Source organism: Muscardinus avellanarius, assembly GCF_963383645.1.
Source record: "Muscardinus avellanarius genome assembly, chromosome: 9".
Classification (NCBI taxonomy): Eukaryota; Metazoa; Chordata; class Mammalia; order Rodentia; family Gliridae; genus Muscardinus; species Muscardinus avellanarius.
Window position 1 is genome coordinate 15,294,063 of NC_137795.1, and position 26,119 is coordinate 15,320,181.

General features: G+C 47.5%; 1 protein-coding gene across 1 annotated transcript; it reads right to left on the reverse strand.

The window, feature by feature from the left end:
* Window positions 1-50: 50 nt before the first annotated feature.
* LOC308266751 (protein cordon-bleu-like) lies at window positions 51-26,119 on the reverse strand (the record flags this gene model as incomplete). The annotated part of the gene is made up of 12 exons (XM_080701167.1): window positions 51-324; window positions 415-608; window positions 4,158-4,409; window positions 6,010-6,129; window positions 8,651-10,527; window positions 15,111-15,208; window positions 15,489-15,723; window positions 15,841-16,092; window positions 16,392-16,576; window positions 21,394-21,592; window positions 24,361-24,446; window positions 25,797-26,119. The coding sequence occupies 12 exons, from the start codon at window positions 26,117-26,119 to the stop codon at window positions 51-53; spliced, it is 4,095 nt and encodes a 1,364-aa protein (XP_080557293.1).

Sequence of the window (26,119 nt, forward strand, 5' to 3'; positions counted from 1 at the left end):
CCATGGCTCATCACGAGATCCCAGCATAGCATCCTGAGATGGTCAGCACCCTACCAAGGAGGAGGTCGCGCTGCTAAGGCCAGGAGGAGAGCCTGCAGGTGTGCACAGCAGGCCCTATCAGCCCCGGGGCCAGAGCCAGGCTGGCCCTGAGCCTGTGCAGGAGCCCCCACTAAACACCCAAGAGGAGAAGTGGAGTCTGCGTTGTCTGACTGCGTAGGGAGCTTGAGCCACACCAGGGGCCCCCATTCCCCAGCATCTACTGCATTTCTCCTCAAGGTCAGCTCTACTATCAAAGCCCAGAGGTGGAAGGAAGCTAACGGAATCCTACGAGGTGAAGTTCAAGTGATTTGATGTTCTGGGGCCATAAAGCTCACCACAGCCTATTTGCGGCCAAGAAGACACAAGCGCCCGTACGCCAAGTATGGCAGGGAAGCGCCTTTTAATTGGCTCCTTAGAAAAACGACAAATAGCTGCCTGGATTGCAAAGGCTTCCCAGAGGCTGCAGATCTCTGTGCAATGCAGTGAACAAACAAGGTGGGCCCTGAGAAAGGAGGCAGGTGGACGCCCCGAGAGCCATCCTGGGCTCTGCATGCAGGAGCTGTGCATCCCTGAGAGAGGCCATGGGGGGGCACTTCTGGGGGGGGCTGTCAACCTGTGGCTGGATAAGCCACTCTTTTTTCTTTTTTGTGCTTTTATTTATTTTATTTCTGTTTTGTGCTTTTTGTGGTACTGGGATTGGAGCCCAGGGGCTTTTCTACCTCCAGGCTACACTCCAAGATCTTTTTTATACTTTATTTGGAAACAGGGTCTCACTAAGTTGCTGAGAGCCTCACTAAGTAGCTGAGGCTGGCTTCTAACCTGCGCGATCCTCCTGTCTCAGCCTCCCAAGCGCGGGGATTACAAGCGTGCGCCACCACGCCCGGCTTATGGGTACATTATAGTCCCACATCCTAATGTAGATCATGTCGACAGTGACATACATGCACACACTCTTGGTGCCCCCCATTTCCTCCCTCCCAATAATACAGCATACCCAGATTGACGCTGGTGTATATTCACATGTACACACAAAGTCTGTGGTAGTATTTCTATTAATGAACCTAAGTTTTCCTCTACCCTTACACTTATATCTCTCCCTGGCTCCCTGAGGTTGCTCCTCTTCCTCTGGAGTGCCTCCTGTATCCCAGGTACTCCCTATCCTGTGCATATTAAAGAAAACATAGGACCCTTCACTCTCTGTGACTGACTAATCTCACTTAATATAATGTTCTCCAGGTCTGTCCATTTTCTGCAAATGATGCAATTTTATTTTTCTTCATAGCTAAGTAGAATTCCATCACGCGTGTTTCCCATAATTTTGAAATCCATTCATCTGTAGATGGACACTAGGTTGGCTCCATACTTTGGCTATTGTGAATTGTGCTGCTATGAACATGGGCTTGCAAATATTACCGTAGTTCTCTGGTTTCAACCCACTGGGTAAGATACCCAGTAGTGGTCTGGCCAGATCATACGGTAGATCCTTTCAGTTTTCTAAGGCCTCTCCACACATCTCCCTAGTGGCTGAATTAATTTTTAATACGACCAACAATGTAGAAAAGCTCCTATCTCCCCATAGCCTAACCAACATTCATTATTATTTGACTTCTCAATGTTTGCCATTCTGGTTAGGGTTAGATGGAATCTCAGTAGAGTTTTAATTTACATCTCCCTTATTACTAATGATATTAAACATTTTTTTCATGTATCTTTTGGCCATTTGTACCTCTTCTTTTTTGAAATGTCTATTCAATTCAGTTGCCCATTTCTTGATTGGGTTATTTGTTTTTCTAATGTAAAGTTTTTTTTTAAGTTCTTTGTATATTCTAGATATTAAGCCTCTGTCAGAGAGATAGCTGGTAAAGACCTTCTCCCATTCTGTAGGCTTCCTCTTGAGACTCTTGTTGATTTCCTTTGATGAACAGAAACTCGTTGGATGCCATCCCACTTGTTAATTCTCGTTTCAATTTCCTGATCTTTGGGGAGTCTTGTTAAGGAAGTTTCTGCCTGTGCCTATGTGTTGGAGTGTTGAACCTGTGCCCTCCTCTAACAGCTTCATAGACTCTGGTCTAACTTCCAGGTCTTTGATCCATCTCAAGTTGATCTCTGTGCAGGGTGAGAGGTAAGAATTTAGTTCCACTTTTCTGCAAGTGGGTAGCCCGTTTTCCCTGCACCATTTATTAAAAAGGCTGTCTTTTCTCCAGCATAGATAGCTAAGCCACTTTGCTTCCGCAGGTTTGCTGTGATGGATCATGCAGGCGGAGGGCTCTGGGTCACTCTGCACATTAGCGACAGAGTGGCCTACTTGATGTTCCCCTTGCCCCTGTAACTCAGGGCCCGACTTTCAGACTAACCGCATTCTGGAAGTTGCTCAGGGAACCAAAACCTCAGAAGAGCCAGGGCAGTATCTGTGAGCAGAACTTCGCAGGGTGGATGAGACTGGGTCACAACACTCAGACTCACTCCAGAAACAATCACAAACTGGGCTCCTGGATGCCACGTGGAAGCCAGGCCTTCCTAGCCCCGGCACCTTCGCTCCAAGCACACCCAGGGCTCCTGCCCTCTGCGTCCTCCTCGCCTAAGACGAGTGCCAACCTCGCCTAGCCCGGCCTATCATCTGCTCCCTCAACTCCTCATCTTTCTTTGTCATACCACAACTTCCTCTGTTTTTTTTTTTTTTTTTTTTTTTTTTTTGCGGTATTGGGGATGAAACCCAGGGTCATTTGACCTCCGAGGTACACGCCCTGCCCTATTTTTTATTCTTTATTTTGAAACTGGGTCTCACTGAGTTGCAGAGGGCCTCACTAAGTAGCTGAGGCTGTCTGCGAACTGCAATCCTCTGGTCTCAGCCTCCCGAATGCTGGGATTACAAGCGTGCGCCACCACGCCCAGCTCCCTCTGTTCTTTTAGACTGTTCCCACACTTAATGTTTTTTTGAAAAAGCAGATGAATACAATCTCAGGGAAAGAGTCCTCAGTTTAAATTCCTAGTGCAAGTGGTGATGCACGCTTGTAATCCCAGCATTCGGGAGGCTGAGACCAGAGGACCATGGTTTGTGGCCGGGCTCAGCTACTTAGTGAGGCCCTCCGCAACTTAGTGAGACCTGGTTTCAAAATAAAGAATAAAAAATAGAGCAGGGGGTGTAGCTTGGAGGTAGAATGCCCCTGGGTTCCATCCCCACCCTCCACCCCATTCCTAGCCCAATTCTTGACTCCCTAACCCCTAGAAGAGAGAAAAAGCTCCGAATGCTGGCCAATGAGATGTATGGGAAAGCAATGGGCAAGGCAATGCTTCTAGAAAGCGGAGGTCTGTCCCCAGCCTCCCGCCAGAGGCCTGGAGCCGTATCTGCTATGTTTTTTTCTATATCCACATACTGATGTTAACATTTAAGAGTAGGCAGTTAATGATAGCAACTAATAATGAAATAGAAGAGTTGTAGCGATATGCTATTAATACACGTTCTTTTAAACTTGTGCATTGCTTAAGGAGAAGGTGCCCAGGAGACTTCAGTTTCAATCATAGTCAACCATTACACTGACAGAGGGAAAAGGGGCAGGCAGAAAAGAGGGGAGGAAGGAAGGACGGACAGAAGGACAGACAGAGGAAGAAAGGAAAGAAAGGGAGGAAGGAGTCAGGTGTGTAGGTGTGTCTGTAACCGGTACTTGGGGAGGCTGAGACAGAAGCATCGTAGGTTTGAGGCCGTGCTTAGCAACTTAGCAAGGCCCTCAGCAACGCAGTATGACCTTGCTTCAAAATAAAACACAAAAAGGTTGGGCTGTATATCAAAGGTAGAAGCCCCTGGGTTCAATCCTGAGTACAAAGGAGGAGGAAGGGGGCAGGAGGAGGCAGGGAGAGGAGGCTGGCCAAGCTCAGCGGCTGAGGACCACGGTCTGTGAGTGAGCTCTGCAGGGCCGGACCAGGGCATCCCCCCACCAGAGCCCACCATGCGTCAAGGTGCAGCTGCTCTTGGGCGCTGACGTGAGGTGTGGGCCCATCTGCCATGTGTGCAGTGTCTGGCAGCTCACAGGCAGGCGCTGGCTCTTCCCTTGCCCCACCTGGCTGAGATGCTCTGGGCACATCTCAGTTTCTCTGCCCCCACCCTTCCCCTACAAGCTCACCTTTCTCAATCTTGCGGCCCCTGTGCCGGAGCGGATGGCATCCATCAAAGCTTGCCTGGCATCCACTGGGTTGCTATTGAGCGTGCCCTGGCTGAACCTAGCAGCTGCCTTGGATGCAGGGAGAGGCTGAGGGGCTGGAGGGGCTGGTGGGGGCAGAAGGCCAGGATCTTTCTGCTGAGGATTTTCCAAACTTGGATCTTGAAGCGTGGAATCTCGGAAGCCCCGGAGCTCCTCGGAGGCAGAGGAGGACACCTAGCAAGAGGAGAGTGAGGTGACCGTTGGAAAGAGAGCTCACATCCGCCCTTATCCAGATGTAGACCCTATAGATGTACTCTCAAGACCACAGTAGTAGGAGGAGCAGCCTTCGGAGGGTGATCAGGTCACAAAGGTGGATCCTCCATTATAGGATCATTACCCTTATAAAAGGGACCCCCCAGCCGGGTGTGGTGGCCCACGCTTGTAATCCTAGAACTTGGAAGGCTGAGGCAGGAGGATCACAGGTCCATGGCCATTTTCAGCTACTTAGTGAGGCCCTCTGCAACTCAGTGAAAACCTGTTTCAAAATAAAAATAATAAAACAAGCTGGGCATGGTGGCGGACAATTGTAATCCCAGCATTTGGTAGGCTGAGACAGGAGGATCTCAGATTTGTGGCCAGCCTCAGCTGCTTAGTGAGGCTCTTTGCAACTCAATGAGACCCTGTTTCAAAATAAAGACTAAAAAATAGGGCTGGAGGTATAGCTTGGAGGTAGGATGCCCCTGGGCTTCATCCTCAGCACCACATACATATAAAAAAATAATAAAAAATAAGGCTGAGCATGTAGCTTGGAAGTAGAATGTCCCTGGATTCCATCCCCAGTACAACACATGTACAAGAAAAAAAGAATAAAAAATAGGGCTAGAGATGTAGCTAGGAGGCAGAGTTAGAATGCCCCTGGGTTCCATCCCCAGTACTGAAAAAATTCATAAATACATAAATATAAATAAATAAGAGTCCCTGGGCCTCCAACCATGTGAAGACTCATGGAGCAGGTGTTATCAGAAAGTGACCCTCATCAGACTCCAAACCTACCAGTGTCTTGACCTTGGACTCCAGCCTCCCAAACTCTCATTGTTTATAAGCTGCCAGGTCCAGATCTTCTTTTAGCAGCTGGATGGACTCTGTGACAGTGTCCATAAAGGTCCTCTCCCAGAGGAATGCACACTGTCTCACCTTAGTCCTCTCTCAGCTCCTTGGTGGTGAGCCTGGACCTCCCTCCGCCCTGCACCTTAGATGCGGCCCCAGATCTGCTTCATCTGTGAGTCACAGATGACAAGGACCAGGACTGGCAGCGATGTCTAGCCGAGAGCTCTCTGATCTCAGAACTTGTCTTGGGAGGCTGTGTGCATCTGACCAAACACATTCCAAGGCCCACGAGGAGCCTGCAGGCCACGCTGCTCCTTGGATGCTGTGTGAGGAAGCCACGGGGACACTGTGCCCCTGAGGCTCAAGTCCGAGTTGGCCCGGCAATTGTGTGAAAGCCAGCACTTTGCTCACACAAACACCGAATTCCAAGAGCTGTGCAGTGGCTTATGTCCCAGTCGCCTAGTTATCTAAGTACTGAAGCCAGGCTGTCTGCCCTAAGGAATCTGGGCAGATGCAGGGAAGGTTGGGTGAGTCCTGGAGTGCTCGCCCTTTCTGGAGCAGGGTACCTGCCCAAATACCAGGGTGCCAGGGAGATGTGGTGGCTGTCCTGAAGATGGCTAGCTGTCCACTCAAAATGATAAGAGCTCCAGTAGCACCTGCCCAGGCTGCAGGCCAGAGCATGGGTGGACACCAGAACCTGCCCACCCACGGGAGGTGCCCAGCTCACCTTCCTCAGACTGCGGGTGCCACTGTGCCCCCGGATGGCTGCCAGGAGCGCGGATCGCTCACTCTCTGCCTCCGTGTAGGACGGTCTCTTTGGCCCTTCTTCTGAGCTGTGCTCTGCAGTCTAGAATATTAATAGTGTCAAAATATTTTGTTCTTATGATGGGAGAAATGCTAACAGTAAGGCAGCCTGAAAGAGAGCCAGCATGTTGGTCGGGCCCTATAGGATCAGGTCCCTGTGAAATCAATTCCCTCAAGACTACAGAAGGTCCCCGACTTCCCCGACTTGTCCTGGTTCAACTTCAGAGTTTCCCCCATGGCCAGGGACACACGCATCTGACCAGTGTGTTTTTTTGCTGCTCCATCAGGTATCTAACATACTTTATAAAACAGGCCTTGAGTTAGAAGATTTACCCAAATGTAGGCCAGCATGAGCATTCTGAACAGGCCTAAGGCAGGCTAACCCACATGGTGATATTTGCTGGCGTAGGTGCGCTAAAGGCTTTCTCAACTTGGGGCAATTCCAGTTTTCAATGGGTTGGTCAGGATGTAACCCATCGGAAATGGAGGGTAATCGGAACAAGAATAACGGGTTGTGTGTTCAGGCAGCACGAAGCGCCTCTCAGCGTCAGACCGCCCCGCTACCTAGCCTGGCTTTCCATGGCTGGGATGTGCACTGGAGCCGTGTAGACTGGATGGTGGTCCTGGCTCCAGCTAGTGAGTGGCAATAGGCCAGGCCGGGGCCCTCAATACCCCTGCTTACTTCTGTTTCCTCGTCTGCAGTATGAAGGAAGTAATTCCTAGTTGTTAGTACTGCCTTCACCCTTAAACAGCTGCTTTGGTGCATTAAATGCCTATATAATGGGGGAAGAGTCATGGACTTGTTCCTTTAGTTACTGGAGAGTGACAGTGTTCTGATGGATGGTACAGAGCAACTAACGTGGCACGTGATGATGTTGCAGTAGATGAAGGACCACCGACCCAATGCTGGCTCCATAGGCTGTGGTAGGGCTGAGACATTCCCATCCTCTAGCAACATGGCCATCCTCCATCCTCCCATCTGGTATCTGTCATCCTGTCCCACTGTGACTGCTCATATGGTACTGAGGTAAACACACTTAGGAGTTCCCAGTTCTACAGCACATGCAATTATGAGCAGCACCTGATTCTTTTTTTTTTTTTTTCCTGCAGTACTGGGGATGGAACCCAGGGACATTCTACCTCTGACCTATATTCTCAGACCTATTTTTTATTTTAATTTTGAAACAGGGTCTCACTGAGTTGCAAAGGGCCTCACTAAGTGGCTGAGGCTGTCTGTGAATTGTGATCCTCCTGTCTCAGCCTCTCAAATGCTGGGATTATAAGTGTTTGCCACCATGTCCAGCCATTACCTGATTCTTGATGCTGATAATAAAAGGCTATGTTACTGGTTTATTTATTTACCATACTATGAGATTATTTTATTTTTTAATACTGGAGATTGAACCCAAGGGCCTCCTACCTCAAAACTACACCCCCAGTCCTTTATTTTATTTTGAAACAGGATCTTGCCAAGTTGCTGAGGCTGGCCTTGAACCTATGAACCTCTCTTCTCAGCCTCTTAAGCACTGGGATTACAAGCATGCTCCACCATGCCCTGTTTAAGATGATCTTAGCCTAAAGTTGTACTTCTGAAATGAACCATTCATTGTTACACTGGCAGCAGCCTGAGGTCTCCTGTCTACCAGGCCTCTCCATCCCAATGAGAGGTCTTGTCGAGGCTGACCTATGTCACCTGGGTTTATGTGAGCACAGGCCACTGTGTTTGCACAGTGATGAAACTGGCTAGCAACCCAGTTCTCAGAATGGCCCCACTGTTAGGTGGTCTGTGACTATACAGGAAGGCAGTGGCCTTGGCCATTTCAATTTGCTATAGTTTGGATCTTGTGTATCCCAGAGGTCCACCTGTTAAAGGCTTGGTTCTTTGCTTGGTACTACGGGGAGTGGGGAAGTATAGGAGATGGGATGTCCAAGGGTGTGCCCTTGACAGACACTGTAGGACACTGCTTTCTCTCTCTCTGTCTCTCTCTCTCTCTCTTTTTCTCTCTCTCTCCCCTCCCTCTTCCTCTTCCTCTTCCTCTTCCTCTTCCTCTTCCTCTCTTCCTCTCCTTCTTGGTGTGCTGAGGTGAGTAGCTTTGCTCTGCCAAAAATTCCTGCCATGACAAACTGCCTGCCCAAGGTCCAAAATCCAGGGGCCAACTAACATGGACTGAAACCTCCATACTGTAAGCCAAAAGCCTTCCTTCTCTTTAAATTGATTGTCTTGGGAATTTTATTACAGTAATAGAAAGCTGACTCACACACAGCATTCAAAGACCAGTGTGTGTGTGTGTTGGCTCCTACCCGGTGGCTTCTCCACTTTAGCCCAGTGGCTGAACATTTATTGGCTGTCATCTTTTCCCCTGGCTGGTGAGACCCAATGAGCTGAAATCCACTAATCTTAGCATTTTTAGTGGGCCTATCCAAATATGCTGGAGGAAAGAGTGCAATAGAAATTGAACTAAAATCATCCCTCCTGCTTGTCCTCCAGCCCTAGTCTAAGAGCCAGGGCCAGGTGGGAGTGCTGGCCCAGGTCCCCTGTGCCTCCTCTGAGGCCACCCATTCACCTTGCGGAGGCTATCCTTCCCCCCTGCAGAGTGGATGGCTTCCATCAAGGCGCTGTGCAGGGATGTATCTTTGGGAACTGGCCTCTGGACAACAGGCTTGAATTTTTTCTTTGGCCCAAAAATGCTGGGTGGCAGAGTCCCATCTGTCTCCTGCACATCTGCAGAGGACGACTCGGGGGGCTTCTGCTCCGTTTCTAGGATGATGCAGCAGCGAGCGCTGGGCGCTTTGGGGGAGGGAGGAGGAGGCTCCCTGCTGCCTGGGGCCCGGGTACAGCCATTCACCAACACCCTGCTGCTGGTGCTCTGAGCATCTGCCAGGCGCTGAGAGGGAGCCAGCGCCCTGTCCACGGTATGCGTGGGCTCAGATGCTGAGCTGGTCTTTTGGTTACCAGTGACACTTTGCTTTTCGTGGGAGCCGTAGCCCTGGGTCACAGAAGCATGGCCCTTCTGGGCAGCTCTGACAAGAGGCCTGTAGGTGCTTCTGTGGGTGGCAGATGAGCGCTCCTGCAGGGCGCTGCCCTCTCCTCTCGGAAGGACTCCCACGGCCACCTCCCTGCCAGGCTCATGGGGAGGGCTCTGGCAGGGCGTCTGCCTTGCACCGTGCCTGTGTCCTTCCTCTGGATGTGGTTCAGGGCCTGGGTCCTCTTTCACAGCGAGGGGGTGTCCCGGAAGTTCCACGCTGGCTCTGCCTTTCTGGCCCTTCTCGGCATTATTGCTTTGCCTCAGCACATCTGCATGGACTCTGGGGGGCCCTATCCTCTTGGCAATGGCAGAGGCCACGTACTGGCTGGACGTTCTTCTCTGGGGCTTGAGGAACGTGGCTTCTGTGGTGTGAGCTGCTGGCACTTTCAGGGGACAAGTGGGCGCGGAGGGCGGCTGGCTTCCTCCCTCTTCTGTGAGCGTCCGGTGTCTTGGGGGGCCGCCTTGTTGCTGCGGCGCGGTCACCATGGGGGCTCCCTTGGGCCCAGCCTCCTCCTGCGGCTCTGCTAGCGTGGCGGTGGTGGTGGTGACGGTACAGGGGGTCCGCTTGGCCGAGTTCTCCATGGGCTGGTTCAGCTGCTTCTCGGTGGAGTTGCACCGCCAGAACTCCTTGACTTTCCCAAGGGGTTGAGTTTCTGCTTCGGCCACAGAGGATGAGGACAGGGCTATAGTCCTTCTGTGGTTACCCTGGGGATTCACCAGGTTTCCCAGCTCGTCGATCTTAATGGCGCCCGTGGAGAGTGATACACCCCGGTCGTAACACCTCATCTCTGACTTGGGAGGGACGATTTTGTAAGTGGTGAGGCCGCACCTAGGACCATAACTCCCTGCTGTGGGCTGGCCCCGCTGATACCATGCTGGTGCAGCTGGGACACCGTTTGTATCTTTGCCTTCCTTCTCGCTTGCTGGTTGTAGAGCTGCTCCCTGCAGGACGTGAATCTTGTTGCCATTAGCCGGACCATGTGCCTGGCCTTTCGCCTTTGTATTTAGGTCACCTGCATGAGGCTTGCCAGCAAAAGAAGTCACCTTGGGCCCTGCCTCAGTAGAACTCCCATCTTTACAGATGCCAGATAAGGGCGCTTGGATTCCCTCTCTGATGTCCTGGGAAGGGGTGCTGGGGTCGGGGGCTGGTTTCCCTGTCCTTCCGCAAGGCTGGCTGTGCTCAGCCTGAATGGAGGCCAGGCAGGCTCTGCCGCCGGCCACGCTCCCCAGGTCAAAAGAGCCAGCGTTGTTGTTGCTGTTGAAAAGTGGTCCCGGATCCCCGGGATCGTCCAGGACTTCGCCGATGAATGTGACGGGGATGGCTTCGGTGTCACTGTTGGGGACACCATGACTGGGCACGCCAGGCACGGAGCTAGTTAGCGAGCTGGTGTCTGTCTCATAACTCTCTTCTATCTCTACAAAGAAAAGCAAACACAAGTCACTGGGTGGCTGCTTCAGTGATGCCTACCATGATGACCTCGGGCAAGTGTGGTCATGCCTTTGCTTCCCTGAGGTACCTTTTGCGAATGTTACTTACACTTGTGTTGAATTATTACTTTGATCATAATCTGCATATACCTGGGACCAGAATCCCCATGTTCTTTTTTTTTTTTTTATTGGTGCACTGTATTCATACATCATAGTGGGATACAAACTTTTGTAGACATACGTGCACACATCACCCAGTCAGCCCCCACCCGATCCCCACCCCATTCCCTCCCCATCCCTCCTTCCCATGCTTGGCTTAGTGGTTGACATCTAGTATTATAGCAATTTATCCAAAATTAAAAATGATAATCTCACATAACAGTTTCATTTGTCTGATACCAAGCTTTTGATGACTTAAAGATAACATTTCACTATTTCTTTTTGCTTTCTTTCTTACCAGAGAATATTTTTCCCTATTTTTTTTAGGTGATACTATCATATATTTATATATTTATTTTTCAGAAAAAATCTATCCTAATACGGAATATGGATTCTAGATACCCAAAACAATCTTGAAAAAGAACAAAGCTAGAAGATAAATATTTTCTGATTTCAAACCATATAAAGCTACAATAATTGAAACAGTGTAGTACTGTTCTAAAGGCAGATATATAAACCACTAGAGTTAAATACAAGCCTAGAGCTAAATTCTTCCCTATATTATCAAGTTATTTTTGACAAGGTTTCCACAAACCTTTGGTGGTGGAAATAATAATATTTTAACTAAATATTGTTGAAAAATAATAATTACATGGAAAAGAATAAAATTGGACCCTTACCTATCTCATATACAAGTATTAACTCAAAATAGATAAAAGACCTAAATATAAATCTTAAGACTATAAACTTTTAGAAGAAAATCTGGGTCATAAAACCTCACAACATTGAAATTGGCAGTGATTTCTTGGATATGATTTCAATGGCACAGGCAACAGAAGAGTATACAAACTCCCTAAAAAATAAAAAAAAAATATTGTATATCCAAAGACAACGTAAACAGAGTTAAAAGTTACTAATAGAATGGGATAAAATATTTCCAAATGCTATATCTGAAGGTATATTAATATTCCAACTAGAAATCCTAGAAATTAACAACAATAAAGGCAAACAATACAATTTAGAGATAGGTAAAAGACTAACATTAGTAATGATTCTCCACAGATAACCAATCTTAGTTGACTGTTGGATGGAAAATCTTGTTTCTCTGGTTCTGGTGTTTGTTACCTATTTCTTCTTTGTAGTTTATCTCTTTGAGTATTTTCTCTAGTGCTGGTTTTGAAGACATAAATTCCTTCAGTTTCTGTTTGTCATGGAAGCTTCTTATTTCTCCATCTAATTTGATAGAAAGTTTTGCTGGGTAGGAAATTTTTGGCTGGAAATTGTTTTCTTTCAGAGTTTGGAATATGTTACTCCAAGCCCTTCTGGCTCTCATGACTTGGTTTGGGAAGTCTGGAGTGATTCTAATTGGTTTGCCTCTGAATGTCATTTGGCCCTTTGCTTTTGTTGCCTTTAAGATTCTCTGCTTGGCTTCCACATTGGTCATTTTGACAATTACGTGGCATGGGGATCCTCTTCTCCGATCCTGTCTAAAGGGAGTTCTATAAGTTTCCTAGACTTGTGTATCGACCTCTTGCTCTATGTTTGGAAAATTTTCTGCTATTACTTCCTTGAAGAGATTGTTGATCCCTTTGGTTTCACCTTCTTTTCCCTCCTCTATTCCAATTATTCTTAGGTTAGCTCTCTTAAAATGGGCCCATATTTCTTCAATGTCAGATTCCTGCTGTTGGATATTTTTTCCTAGATTAGAAACTATGCGTTCATTTTTGGAATGATCATCTTCTAAGAGCGAGATTCTGTTCTCCATGTGGTCTAATCGGTTGTTCGTGCTTTGAATTGAGGCCTTTACTTCATTAATTGCATCCTTTATCTCTTTTTGGCTCTCTGAGTTCTTTTCTAAGCACCTCTATTATTTCTACAGTTATTTTCCTGATTTGATCTTCTAGAAATCTCTAATTTCTGTTTTATCGGGTTCTGATGTTGTGGGGTTGTGGGCATTCATTGCTCCAGTGTTATTCCTCTTTCCCATGATTTCGGAAGTTTGTGCCTTCTCTGGGTTCTTCCCTTGGGTCACTATGACTTCACTTAAGGTGCTCTGGATCTCGAGTCTGTAGTATCTCAGACCCCACTACTCCTTTACTGGGTTGTATCACAGAGTCTCTGACCCAGGAAGTCGATAGAGGCTGCTTTAGACTGTGGGGGGTGCCAGGTTGCACGTTCTCCTATGGTGTGATATCTCTGCCACCACCACTCCCCCACTGGGTCAAGTCCCAGGAAGTACAGTACTGGGATTTCTCCTCTGTGGCCCGCAAGTTGACTCACTGTTCTTGAGTTCGCAGATGTAGCTGTACTGAACTCGGTGAATTCCCTGCTGCTGCTGCTGGTGGCAATATGGCGCCTCTGCTACGCCCTCGGCCGTGAAGCTGGCTTTTTTCTTCTTGGTTTTGAATTCCACTCTGAGTCCTCACAGCGTGTGCTGAGCTCAGCCACTGGGAGCTTTAGATGTTCCCTGTGCTGAAAAATCCTGCCTGGCTGTTCCGCAGCGGCTCACCTCGGCTTGCTGTAGCCATCCGGTGATTTCGCCGCTGCCGCAGGCAGTATGGCGCTGCTGCCGCGTCCTCGGGCGTGAGGCCGGTGTATCTCCTCTGTGGCTCTGAGCTCTGTTCTCAGTCCGCTTTCTCTCTGGAGCCTGGTGATTTTTTTGTTTCTCCGGTGATGTTGTTTTCTGGCTATGAAAGGCGCTGATTTTGTGGTAATGGAGATTGGTTGTTAGCGGGGCTCTTAAGCCCCGCTTTTCTCGGTCGCCATCTTCCCGGAAGTCTCCCCATGTTCTTAATGCAACACAAAGCCCGTTTGAGGATCCATGGTACTCCAAGGGGTGGGGCTCACCTACCATATTTTGCTGATACCCTAAGTTTAAGCCTCTGAGAAATCCATCCTTAGTAGAGAAAAGTAGAAATGAACTTGGGCTTTGACCTTCATGCTCCCGGACCCACCAGAAGTGAGGCCAAGCAGGGAGGGTGGCCCTCTCTACCTGTGGCTTCTCAAAGAAAGAATAACTCAGTTTCCAGCCCCTCAGAATCATCAGCCCGTTGGGGCACTGGATGACCAGTGGGTCAGGTCACAGGCTCTGGGGCACTGCGAGACTGCTGCAGGTCTCTCAGTCAAACACTCCAAACGAGAATCCAAAAAGTAAACGGGGGCAAACTACTGATGAATCTGATTTCCTTCTCTCTCTCTCTCTCTCTCTCTCTCTCTCTCTCTCTCTCTCCCCCTCCTCCCTCCCTCTCTCCCTCTTCCCCTCCCTCCCTTCCTTCCTTTACTCTTCTTTGTACTGTGGATTGAACCTAGGGGCATTCTGCCTCTGAACTACTTGTCCAACCCTTTTTAATTTTATTTTGAAATACAATCTCCCTGAGTTTCTGAGGGTCCTGGTATGTTTTTGAGAGGTTGGTCTCTAACCTTAGATCCTCTTGTCTCAGCCTCCCAAGTACTGAGATTACAGGCATATGCTGTAGTGCCCAGTTACAGATCAATTTTTTTTTTTTTTTTTGGTGGTGGTACTGGGGTTCCTGAAAACCCTTCTACCTCCGGGCTACACTCTCAGACACCTATTTTTTATATTTTTATTTGGAAACAGAGTCTCTTACGCTAGCGAGGCTGGCTTCAAACCTGCGTGATCCTCCTGTCTCCACCTCCCAAGCACGGGGATTACAAACATGCGGTATCACGCCCAGCTTTATAGATCAATTTTATTTTAATTTATTTTCTGATTTCTTAATATCTTTATTCCCCAATAAAATAGAACACAAAATTATTTCTTCATCTTTTATTTTAAGGCATGGCCGATACTTAAATTTTGACTTACTTTCAGTGTGTGCCTTAGAGAATATAACATAGCTGCTTTGTTTGAAAAATTTCCCACTTGTTTACTCAAATTATTTGCATCTGCCATTATAGTACTTTTTTCCCAAAAATATATAAATAGAAGAATAGTTCCACAGCACGTTCCATCGTAAATGGGTTATGTGGGCAAAAGGTTACGGATTTCCCGTTGAGAGATAAGCCATGTCTTAGCAAAGATTGGCAAAACTTAATAAAGATACCTACTTATTTCTGTGCACTCTGCTTCCCTGCTTATTTGGGTATTCTAGACCTCTTTTTGTTCTTTCATATGTGTGGGATATGGCTTTCTGTGTAAAGCTGGTTTCATCTGCAGCACACTTTGACCAGGGATGCAGAGGTCCCCGCAGTGCCGCCCAGAGCCCAACATCAATCCGCCTGCCAGGAGGCGCCCAGCCCACAGGCGCAGCCCTCAGGTTCTAGCTCCAAACCCAGCCGCCGCTTTCTCCAAGACTTCTTGCTCAGCTACAGAAGCATGCTCGGTAGAAGTGGCCAGCAGCATCCCAGCCACGCCAGCATCCTGAGAACAGTGGGCCGGGGGTCGTCTCACCTTCCAGGTCTAGATCCAGCTCTGCCAGGGTTCTGTGGAACTGCCCAGTCACGAAAAGGTCTTCATCAATATTGGAGGTTCTGGAGGCTTTCTCAGATCTAGGGACGACCAAAGAGAAAAGAATCACCTATTCATCTCCCTCACTGTCGATTTGACGAGCTAGAAAACATCTGAGGATGGCCCAGCTTATATTCCAAGTCAAGCAGGCACATACTCACTGGACTGTGGTCGTTGGGACCACTGAGGCACACACACTGTGCGTGTGTGTGCACACGCTGTGTGGTGCATGTGGTATGTGGTGTGAATGGGACGGTGTGTTAGGGGCTGTGCCCGTGGCCTCAAAGTGTCAGCAACGCCAAAGCCACACACAGCTCCCACTCATTCTGCAGCCTGAGGTCAAAGTTTGAATTCTGCTGCACAGAGACACCCAAGCCAGCGTGCAAGGCACCCTGGCTGAGCGCCTGTGCCGCCTGACAGCGTGCACCTACCCCTTGCACCACCTGGAAGTCAGAGTGGTATCTGGATCCGCGGCCTGCACATTGTGAGTGGCCGTGGGCAGGTCCACCCTGCTCGGCTGGGCTGTCGCTGAGCACTGGGCTTTCCCTCAGAGTCCCTTGAGGCCAGGGACAGGGCTGCAGCCTGTGCTATGAGGAGAACCTCGGGGAGGGCATCCCAGGCTGCCCTGGGGATGTCCAGAGCCTCTGCCTGAGCCATCCCTGGCAGTGAGCACCCACGGGGGCCTGAGGACAGACACAAGAGCCGCTCCCATCCTCTGCGATGCTCCCTCTCATACAGTCCCTCTGCCTTGGCCCTGGGCAGAAGACTGCGGAACAGGGCGGGGGCCTGATGGTGCCGCCTACACATCTGTGGTCCCTGTTCTTTTCACTGGGAACCAAAAGGCACTGGTAAAGTGACAGCAGCGTGATGACCGCTGTGGGCGTGATGGCAGCTTCTATTTCTGCCCTTTTCTCATAGGAGGAAACTAACAAGAAGCAGGGGCCTCCCCGTGCCTTGGTGCCGGAACATGCAGCTTGTGTGCCAGGCCCTGAGCGGGCCTCTCATGTACAGACTCTATTGTAATCCTCTGCAATGACTTAGGGAGTGTTATCATCAATGTACAGACATGAAACTACACAGAGATGACGAACCCGCTCCAGGTCATCCTAGCACTCGAAGCTACGGTCCTCTGTGTTTTGCTAAGCAGGTGGCCTGGTCATGCTGGGGCCAAAGAGGCGCAGCGTGGCCCCTGGTGGCATGGGGTCCCAGAAGATGTCAGCCTACCCTGCGTCACGGGGACAATGGCGTCCACAGGGCAACTCTGCCAAGACGATCCGGGAGCCGCCTTTGCAAGGGCAGCCGCCTCTATTTGCCTATTGTGCAGAAAACACAGGCACGTCGGCAGCAATTGTCTCTCCTCCGTGAACGCTGAAGGTTCTTTCTGCTGATTGTTAAAATTTCCATCACTGCTAATCAGGCCCAGATAATGATGCAGAAAATACGCCGTGCACAGTCCTCACTTACGTACTAAGTTTTTTATTCCGATAAATGAGTCTTTCTTAGTGACTATGTCCATTCAGGAGCCAAGAAGTGGCTTCAGGATTAGTGTCTGCTAATATCCCCTGACAAGCAGACAAAAGCGTTTGCTTGGAGATGTGTGCGCATGTGGACCAGTTAATAAGGACGGCGAGGGCGCATGATTGTCCTTCCTCCTGCGTCGGCTGTGGACTGCAGCTATTTGAGTGCATTTTACCAAAGCGTTTGCTCTTTCACAGGATGCGATGGCACAAATAAGCTTACATATTTAATAAAGTGCAGGGCAGAGGAAAATAAGAAAATTGAATGGAAAAGTAATATTTGTGATGGGCTTGCTCTTAGTTGAGGATGCTCGAAGCCCAGGCCAACAAAACTCTATACATGCCTTAAGGACTTGCCTTACTGTAGAGGACGGATGATCACGTCACTCTGGGAGACACTGAAAATAATAATATTAAGAAGATATAAAGACAAACTGAAGATAAGATTGCACTGATGTTTGTCACTGTTAAAACTATCAACAATAATAATAATAATAAAACACCTGAAACTGATGAAGATAAAATGAACCTGAGACACACATACTGCTACCATTAGCTATAACAAGAAAGCACTGTGGAAATCTACACCAATAAACAAAGACACAAAAATCACTTTCTCTTTGCAACAACGCCAGTACCTACATTAGCCTCGATTTCAACAATTTATCTTAAGGAAACAGTCCAATAAAAGGAAACAAACCAAAACACAACAGCATCCATCACAGCACGTGAAGAGCTCTGACGTGTCCGGCGGAGGGAGAGTGGCCTGCATCACAGCGCAGGTGTGCGGAGCTGAGGCTATTAAGGGTGACACCGTGACGCCGATGCCTCATCTTGCAGGGCCTGTGAGAACACCACGCCGTGGAACACTCTGTCAGCAACTGTGACGTAAAAATGGCCAGGCCTGTGGACGAGGGGGCCGAAGCCTCGATGGCAATAAGCAATGTGACGCATTGCAAAGGAAAAAACAGCAACTATTTTACCCTTTGACTTCAGAATTGTGCGTATTGTAGTACTAAACAGCGATAAAACTAATTTTTTTTTGGACTTCCGGGAAGATGGCGACCGAGAAAAGTGGGGCTTAAGAGCCCCGCTAACAACCAATCTCCATTACAACAAAAACAGTGCCTTTCATAGCCAGAAAACACCATCACCAGAGAAACAAAAAAAATCACCAGGCTCCAGAGAGAAAGCGGACTGAGAACAGAGCTCAGAGCCACAGAGGAGATACACCGGCCTCACGCCCGAGGACGCGGCAGCAGCGCCATACTGCCTGCGGCAGCGGCGAAATCACCGGATGGCTACAGCAAGCCGAGGTGAGCCGCTGCGGAACAGCCAGGCAGGATTTTTCAGCACAGGGAACATCTAAAGCTCCCAGTGGCTGAGCTCAGCACACGCTGTGAGGACTCAGAGTGGAATTCAAAACCAAGAAGAAAAAAGCCAGCTTCACGGCCGAGGGCGTAGCAGAGGCGCCATATTGCCACCAGCAGCAGCAGCAGGGAATTCACCGAGTTCAGTACAGCTACATCTGCGAACTCAAGAACAGTGAGTCAACTTGCGGGCCACAGAGGAGAAATCCCAGTACTGTACTTCCTGGGACTTGACCCAGTGGGGGAGTGGTGGTGGCAGAGATATCACACCATAGGAGAACGTGCAACCTGGCACCCCCCACAGTCTAAAGCAGCCTCTATCGACTTCCTGGGTCAGAGACTCTGTGATACAACCCAGTAAAGGAGTAGTGGGGTCTGAGATACTACAGACTCGAGATCCAGAGCACCTTAAGTGAAGTCATAGTGACCCAAGGGAAGAACCCAGAGAAGGCACAAACTTCCGAAATCATGGGAAAGAGGAATAACACTGGAGCAATGAATGCCCACAACCCCACAACATCAGAACCCGATAAAACAGAAATTAGAGATTTCTAGAAGATCAAATCAGGAAAATAACTGTAGAAATAATAGAGGTGCTTAGAAAAGAACTCAGAGAGCCAAAAAGAGATAAAGGATGCAATTAATGAAGTAAAGGCCTCAATTCAAAGCACGAACAACCGATTAGACCACATGGAGAACAGAATCTCGCTCTTAGAAGATGATCATTCCAAAAATGAACGCATAGTTTCTAATCTAGGAAAAAATATCCAACAGCAGGAATCTGACATTGAAGAAATATGGGCCCATTTTAAGAGAGCTAACCTAAGAATAATTGGAATAGAGGAGGGAAAAGAAGGTGAAACCAAAGGGATCAACAATCTCTTCAAGGAAGTAATAGCAGAAAATTTTCCAAACATAGAGCAAGAGGTCGATACACAAGTCTAGGAAACTTATAGAACTCCCTTTAGACAGGATCGGAGAAGAGGATCCCCATGCCACGTAATTGTCAAAATGACCAATGTGGAAGCCAAGCAGAGAATCTTAAAGGCAACAAAAGCAAAGGGCCAAATGACATTCAGAGGCAAACCAATTAGAATCACTCCAGACTTCCCAAACCAAGTCATGAGAGCCAGAAGGGCTTGGAGTAACATATTCCAAACTCTGAAAGAAAACAACTTCCAGCCAAAAATTTCCTACCCAGCAAAACTTTCTATCAAATTAGATGGAAAAATAAGAAGCTTCCATGACAAACAGAAACTGAAGGAATTTATGTCTTCAAAACCAGCGCAAGAGAAAATACTCAAAGAGATTAACTACAAAGAAGAAATAGGTAACACACACCAGAACCAGAGAAACAAGATTTTCCATCCAACAGTCAACTAAGATTGGTTATCTGTGGAGAATCATTACTTATGTTAGTCTTTTACCTATCTCTAAATGGTATTGTTTGCCTTTATTGTTGTTAATTTCTAGGATTTCTAGTTGGAATATTAATATACCTTCAGATATAGCATTTGGAAATATTTTATCCCATTCTATTAGTAACTTTTAACTCTGTTTACGTTGTCTTTGGATATACAATATTTTTTTATTTTTTAGGGAGTTTGTATACTCTTCTGTTGCCTGTGCCATTGAAATCATATCCAAGAAATCACTGCCAATTTCAGTGTTGTGAGGTTTATGACCCAGATTTTCTTCTAAAAGTTTATAGTCTTAAGATTTATATTTAGGTCTTTTATCTATTTTGAGTTAATACTTGTATATGAGATTAGGTAAGGGTCCAATTTTATTCTTTTCCATGTAATTATTATTTTTCAACAATATTTAGTTAAAAGATTATTATTTTACCACCAAAGGTTTGTGGAAACCTTGTCAAAAATAACTTGATAATATAGGGAAGAATTTAGCTCTAGGCTTGTATTTAACTCTAGTGGTTTATATATCTGCCTTTAGAACAGTACTACACTGTTTCAATTATTGTAGCTTTATATGGTTTGAAATCAGAAAATATATATCTTCTAGCTTTGTTCTTTTTCAAGATCGTTTTGGGTATCTAGAATCCATATTCCATATTAGGATAGATTTTTTTCTGAAAAATAAATATATAAATATATGATAGTATCACCTAAAAAAAAATAGGGAAAAATATTCTCTGGTAAGAAAGAAATAGTGAAATGTTATCTTTAAGTCATTAAAAGCTTGGTATCAGGCAAATGAAACTGTTATGTGAGATTATCATTTTTAATTTTGGATAAAATGCTATAATACTAGATGTCAACCACTAAGCCAAGCATGGGAAGGAGGGATGGGGAGGGAATGGGGTGGGGATCAGGTGGGGGCTGACTGGGTGATATGTGCATGTATGTCTACAAAAGTTTGTATCCCACTATGATGTATGAATACAGTGCACCAATTTAAAAAAAAAACTAATTTTTTTTTTTTTTAATTTTATAGTACCTGGGATGGAACCCATGGACCTTCTACTTCCAGGCTGCACTTCCAGAGCTATTTTATATTCTATTTGGAAACAGGGTCTCACTAAGTTGCTGAGAGTCTTACTAAGTACCCGAGGCTGGGTTTGAACCTGTGATCCTCCTGCCTCAGCCTCCCAAGATATAGGATTATAAACACGCACCACCATGCCCGGCTTTCAAGTTAACTTTTTAATGAGCCAAACTTAAAGTAATATTTCCTTCCTCTAGTTAACAGTGATTCTTTGGCTGGTCAGGAAGTTCACATTTTTCTTATACCAGGCACAGTAGGCAGGCCTTGCTTTCTTACCGAGAGCCCAATGATCCTGGAAAGTGGCTACTGGCCTGGCCACCATCAATGCAAAGGCTGCCTCAGACCCACGATGTCCCCTCCTACCCAGGCCCAGCTTCTCTGCACAGAACAGCAGTCGCTGAGACGGGGCAGCTAGTGCCAGCAGCCCTTATTTTGCAGATGGGTAGAGGGAGATATCGGTGATTTTCGCTTGTCTCCTCTTCCCACAGGGCTGGCTACCTCCCTGGCAGATCCTTACCACTCCTCCCTCTTTGCAACACCACCCGATTTTGTGCACTGAGTCACTGGGCTTGGAGCGCAGTTCCCATGGGCTCAGCAGGGGAACCCCCGGCACGTGTCTCCGAAGCCAAGAATGTGTAGGAAGTGTGTTCCCCACTGGTGGGTGGAGCGTGAATGGCCCAGAGGTTTCCCCCTGGGCCTCCTTTTTTATCCCCAACCTGCACCTAGCCATATTTTTATTATCAGTTTTTTTTTTTCCCCCATCAAAGAGGCATTTTGCTATCAGGCTTCCCTTGGTGACTAAACATGGTTGAGCTGCAGGGAATGGCCTCATACTTCATGCCACAACTGTAGGGAACCAGAGGCAGGAGAGGTGTGCTGGGGACTTGCAAACCAGTCTGCCCTGCTGCTTCCTGGGGTCCACCCTCTGGGGGCTCCCAGGTCCAGGCAGGGGGCAAACGATGGCCCCAGCTGAAGGGCACTGGCCCTGTAACACCAGCTATTGGGCCAAATGACCACAGAACACCATCCTGTCCTGTTAGCAATCAGGAGAAACTGGGGCTTTTAAAAGCCAATCTGAAAGGTATAAGATTGATAAGATGTGTCCATGTGTCCATGACACCTTAGATTATGCTTTTTGTGTGTGTGTGTGTTACTCGGGATGGAACCCAGGGACATTGTACCTTTGAGCTATACCCCTACCTTTTTTTTATTCTTTATTTTGAAAAAGGGTCTCACTGAGTTGCAGACGGCCTTACTAAGTAGCTGAGGCTGTCCGCGAACCACGATCCTCTTGTCTCAGCCTCCCGAATGCTGGGATTACAAGTGTGTAGCACCACACCCGGCTCATGCTTGTTTTTGATGTGGCTAAAAAGGTTTTCTTTAATAATGCACACATGGCAGATTTAATGGAAAAGAATGTTGGAGAATACAAGGCTTCCAGGGAGTAACTCAAGTTGCTGATGACAAGCAGACCCACCCTTGTGATGTCTAAGTGAGTACCAGAGGAACTGAAGCTGGGAAGCCAGAAGGCAGGGTGGCAGTCACGCGTACCGACCTCCCACTAAAACGGGGGCCACATATGCAATTTAAACTCTTCATGTACTCACACTGAAAAAGGGAAAAGGAATTGCTGAGGGTGACCTTCATTACACTCATCTAATTTAACTTTGCTTCCATATATAATTACTGTGATTTCTGTTTGTTTCTATACAAGATTTGTTGCCTATTTTACACTCAACGACACATCTTAATTTGGACTAGCCACTTGGCAACTGCCCAGGAGTCAAACACGGACAGTGGCTATGGTGCTGGACAGGATAGCTCTCCAACATCCTATTCATGTTTTAAATGCTCCTTTGGAAATGTAGTTACAAAGTTTCAGGTTTCTAAAAGTTATCTAGAATATGTAATGTGCCTCTAAATATTAACAAAGTCACCAGGTTCTATTATTTATGAGGTTCCGGGCTCTTAGAGGTATTAAATTTTTTTTTTTTTTTTTGTGTGTGTGTGTGTGTTTTACTGGGGATTGAACCCAGGAGCATTTTACCTCTGAGCTATAACTGCAGCCCTATTTTTTATTTTTTATTTTGAAACAGAATCTCACTAAATTGAGGAGGGCCTCGCTAAGTAGCTGAGGCTGGCTGAAAACCTGCTATCCTCCTGTCTCAGCCTCCCAAATACTGGGATTACAAGCATGTGCTACAATGTCCTATGCTCCTGTGGACCCCCAATTTTCTAGCTAAGGGTTTCAGAGTTCTAAATGATGCTTAATGTTTCAAAATGTTCCTGTGGTCACAAACTTTGTAAGTTACAAAGTTTCAGAGTTCTGGCTGGTGATAAATGTTTCTAAATGCTCCTAGGGCTGCTGAGTTCTGAAGGTTACAAAGTTTCAGGGCTCCGGAGTGCTCTAATCTAGACACTCTACAGCCTCGTGGTCAATCCATCATCAGAAGGGCTGAGAAGGAACTTGGGTCCACAAGAGCATTTGAAACATCTAAGCCTTTCATAGCTAATGGTGCCTTGTGACTATGTTTCAACATTTAGAGACACATGACCTGTTTCAGACACCTTTCAGGGCCTTGAAACTGTGTAACTACATTTTCAGACTCTGTGGGAAGTCTAGCTTTACCTGGAGAAGCTACACTGTTCGTTCATCTTTGGGATGTGATTTCATTTGACCCTCTTGTTAAGCAAAACAATTAAGAGGAACCCCCATGAAACCTGAAACTGTTCATTCACTCTCTTCTTTATGTCTTATACATTCCTATAGACCGATACTCCCAAAAGGAACCCCAGGCCTCAGAGTTCCACAATATTTATGCACACATAGAAAAATTGCCTGATGACAGCAAGATTGTCTGTGCAAACTCCAGTGTTTAGAAACAGTGCTAGCTGCACTCTGATTTCTCCTCAAATAGAAGGAAAGTCCTCTCTGCCTCTCCCCCATTAGCCTGCCTGCCTGTCATTTCTTTCCAATGACGTTATAAAGAGTTTAAAGAAGAAGACAACGAGTTAGATGCTGCTGGGAAGATTACCCAGCACATCAAACGTCTCTCCTTTCTCACATCAGTTGGAAATAGCAACAGTAACAATCATATCAGTTATCAGATTTGAAAGCTGGCAAGGTGCCTGTTGCTATTCTGGTGTAAGGGGATACTGAATATCTCAACTTTACTGACCAGGAAATAGAAGCAGGAGGTAAAGTCTTGGGCCATCATCCAACGGCTCTAAGTAAGGGGCAGCCTGAAACCTGGTGACGGTCTAACTGCAAACCTTCTAGTTTTAACATTAGGCTGTTTTTAAGGATCAGGAATGTTGGCCCAGGACATGTACAAAGGGCAGATGGCTCTGAGGAGAGATGTGTAAGTCCATACACTATGAATGGCCGCTACCTGCCCAGGAAAGAGCTATCAGAAAGCTCTAGTGACTTTTCCTAAGTGCAGCTCTTCCCCAGCAGGAGGGGCAGCCACAGAAGCTGCTGTTTTTCTGCCTAGGTGACCAAGGTTAAGGACACATTCTCCATGAATAGCAGTGGGTTCTGTTCTCATGCCTATTTCTGTTGTATGATTGACTCTTGGACTGAGTTCTTCTCGAGGAGTTTATTTACTGACTGTCCTAAGTTTTGAGGAAGACTATGGAAAATCAATGTTCCCACTTAGAGGGTCAGGTTTGAATTGAGGGTGCAGACTTATTTTGCGGTGAAAATTTATAGTTGGAGCCAATCAAAGGAGTCGGTGGGATGCATACCCTCCCTGGGCCACAGAAACACAACATATTGTGATTGTGACCATGCATTCATACTTGCTCTTTCTAGAAGACTGGGTTGACTCTTGAGTGTCTTCACTTGGAATCCTGGGTCTGAACGTATTGGGTGGTGCTGGCCAGTGCTGTAGTCAGAGAAGCAATTGCTCTATTATCAATGGGCACAGCCTCTATGTGCAGCTGGGCAGAGCCATGCTGTGTACTTGGAGTGAACAAATAATACAGCAAAAAGGGCTTAGCTGAGGCCAACCCACAGGGCAATCCTTGGACAGAAGGCAGGAGTTCTGGGGGAAACAGTATCTGCTCCTGTTTGTAAACGTGTGAACCCAAGTGCTCTTCACCAAGACTAGATGTCTCAGAAAACAGAAAGAAGAAATAGCTGAGAAAACCAGACCTTACCTACACAGGCTTTGCACCCTTGGGATTTCTCAGGCCACGCAAGGTCTTAATGTTATCCCCAAACAATATTCCCAAGTAAAGAGCGGCGGCACTACAAGTCCCTGCTTTGGGATGTGAGACACCAAGAGGATACGTTATTGTCCTGGTGACTGGCCCTGGAGTGAGAGTTTCTGCAAGCTGAGAGTGTGGATGAGAGGTGTTTTCACAATGCACTGGAATCCACTCCCAGTTGAGAGACTCACCCTTGCCAGTTTTGGCAAAGGTAACGTGCTTTGCCTGCATCCCTAGGGTTGGCATTCAAAGGGAATTAGAGGTAAGACTTCTGGGAAGATGGCGACCGAGAAAAGCAGCGTTTATGAGTCCTGCTAACATTCGATCTCTATTGCCACAAAATCAGTGCTTTTCATAGCCAGAAAACACTATCAGCAGAGAAATAAAAACTGTAAATACAAGGGACAGAGAAAAAGAAGACTAGAAGAACAACCAGAGACCAGAAAAGAAACGAGCCCGCATTGCAGCAGCGGAGCCATGCCGGCGCCATCTTGCCTCACAGCACCAGGCTCCAGAGAGGAAAGGTAAACAAGGAGCTGGAGTGAGCAGCTGTGGATAATTCGGGTGTAATTCAGCAGTTCTATCAGCACAAAGAACCTCTAAAACTCCCAGTGGCCAAGCTCATCACACTCTCCAGCGACTCAGAACGGACCTCAAAACCAGAAAAGAAATACGCCACCCTCACAGTCGAGGGTGTGGCAGTGGCGCCATATTGCCAGCAGTGGTGGTGAGTTCACCACACCCACAACAACTCCAGATCAACACACAAAACAACCGTAAGTGAAATTGTAGCCACTAAAGGAGAAATCCCAGCACTGCATCCCCAGGGACTTGTGTAGCATCAATAATCTCCTTGGGTCTGAGATTTTGCAGTCCAACCCAGTGAAGGAGTACCAGTGGCACAGATACCACCTGTGGAGGGCGCCTGGCACTCAGCGGTCACCCGGCCAAGACCCCTCCTTAGAGCCGTGTGCCTGCCCCGGGCAGCCTCCCTTCCCGCCTTGCCTTCCTTTGCTGGGACTCACCTCAGATGCCCATCTGCAGAGTCATTTCTTTCCCACAAGGGGCTCTTCTGGAGGCCCACTTCTGGAGTTCCCACAAGGTCCTGGTCACTGCAGTCTTCCTGGTCTGTGGCCCACTTGTCCTTGGATTTCAAGCTGTCGTGCTGTGAATCCAGGGAGATGATATCTGACGGGGAGCTCATCACCCCCGAGTCCTCCGTCGTGTCCTCGGATGCAAAGCAGCTGCTCACCGACACAGTCTCCTCGGCCTCTGGCGGCACTGGTGGGGTCCCGTCCCCGCTGCAGGGGCCACCGGGCCCCAGGGGCAGGCTCACTGAACGAGACAT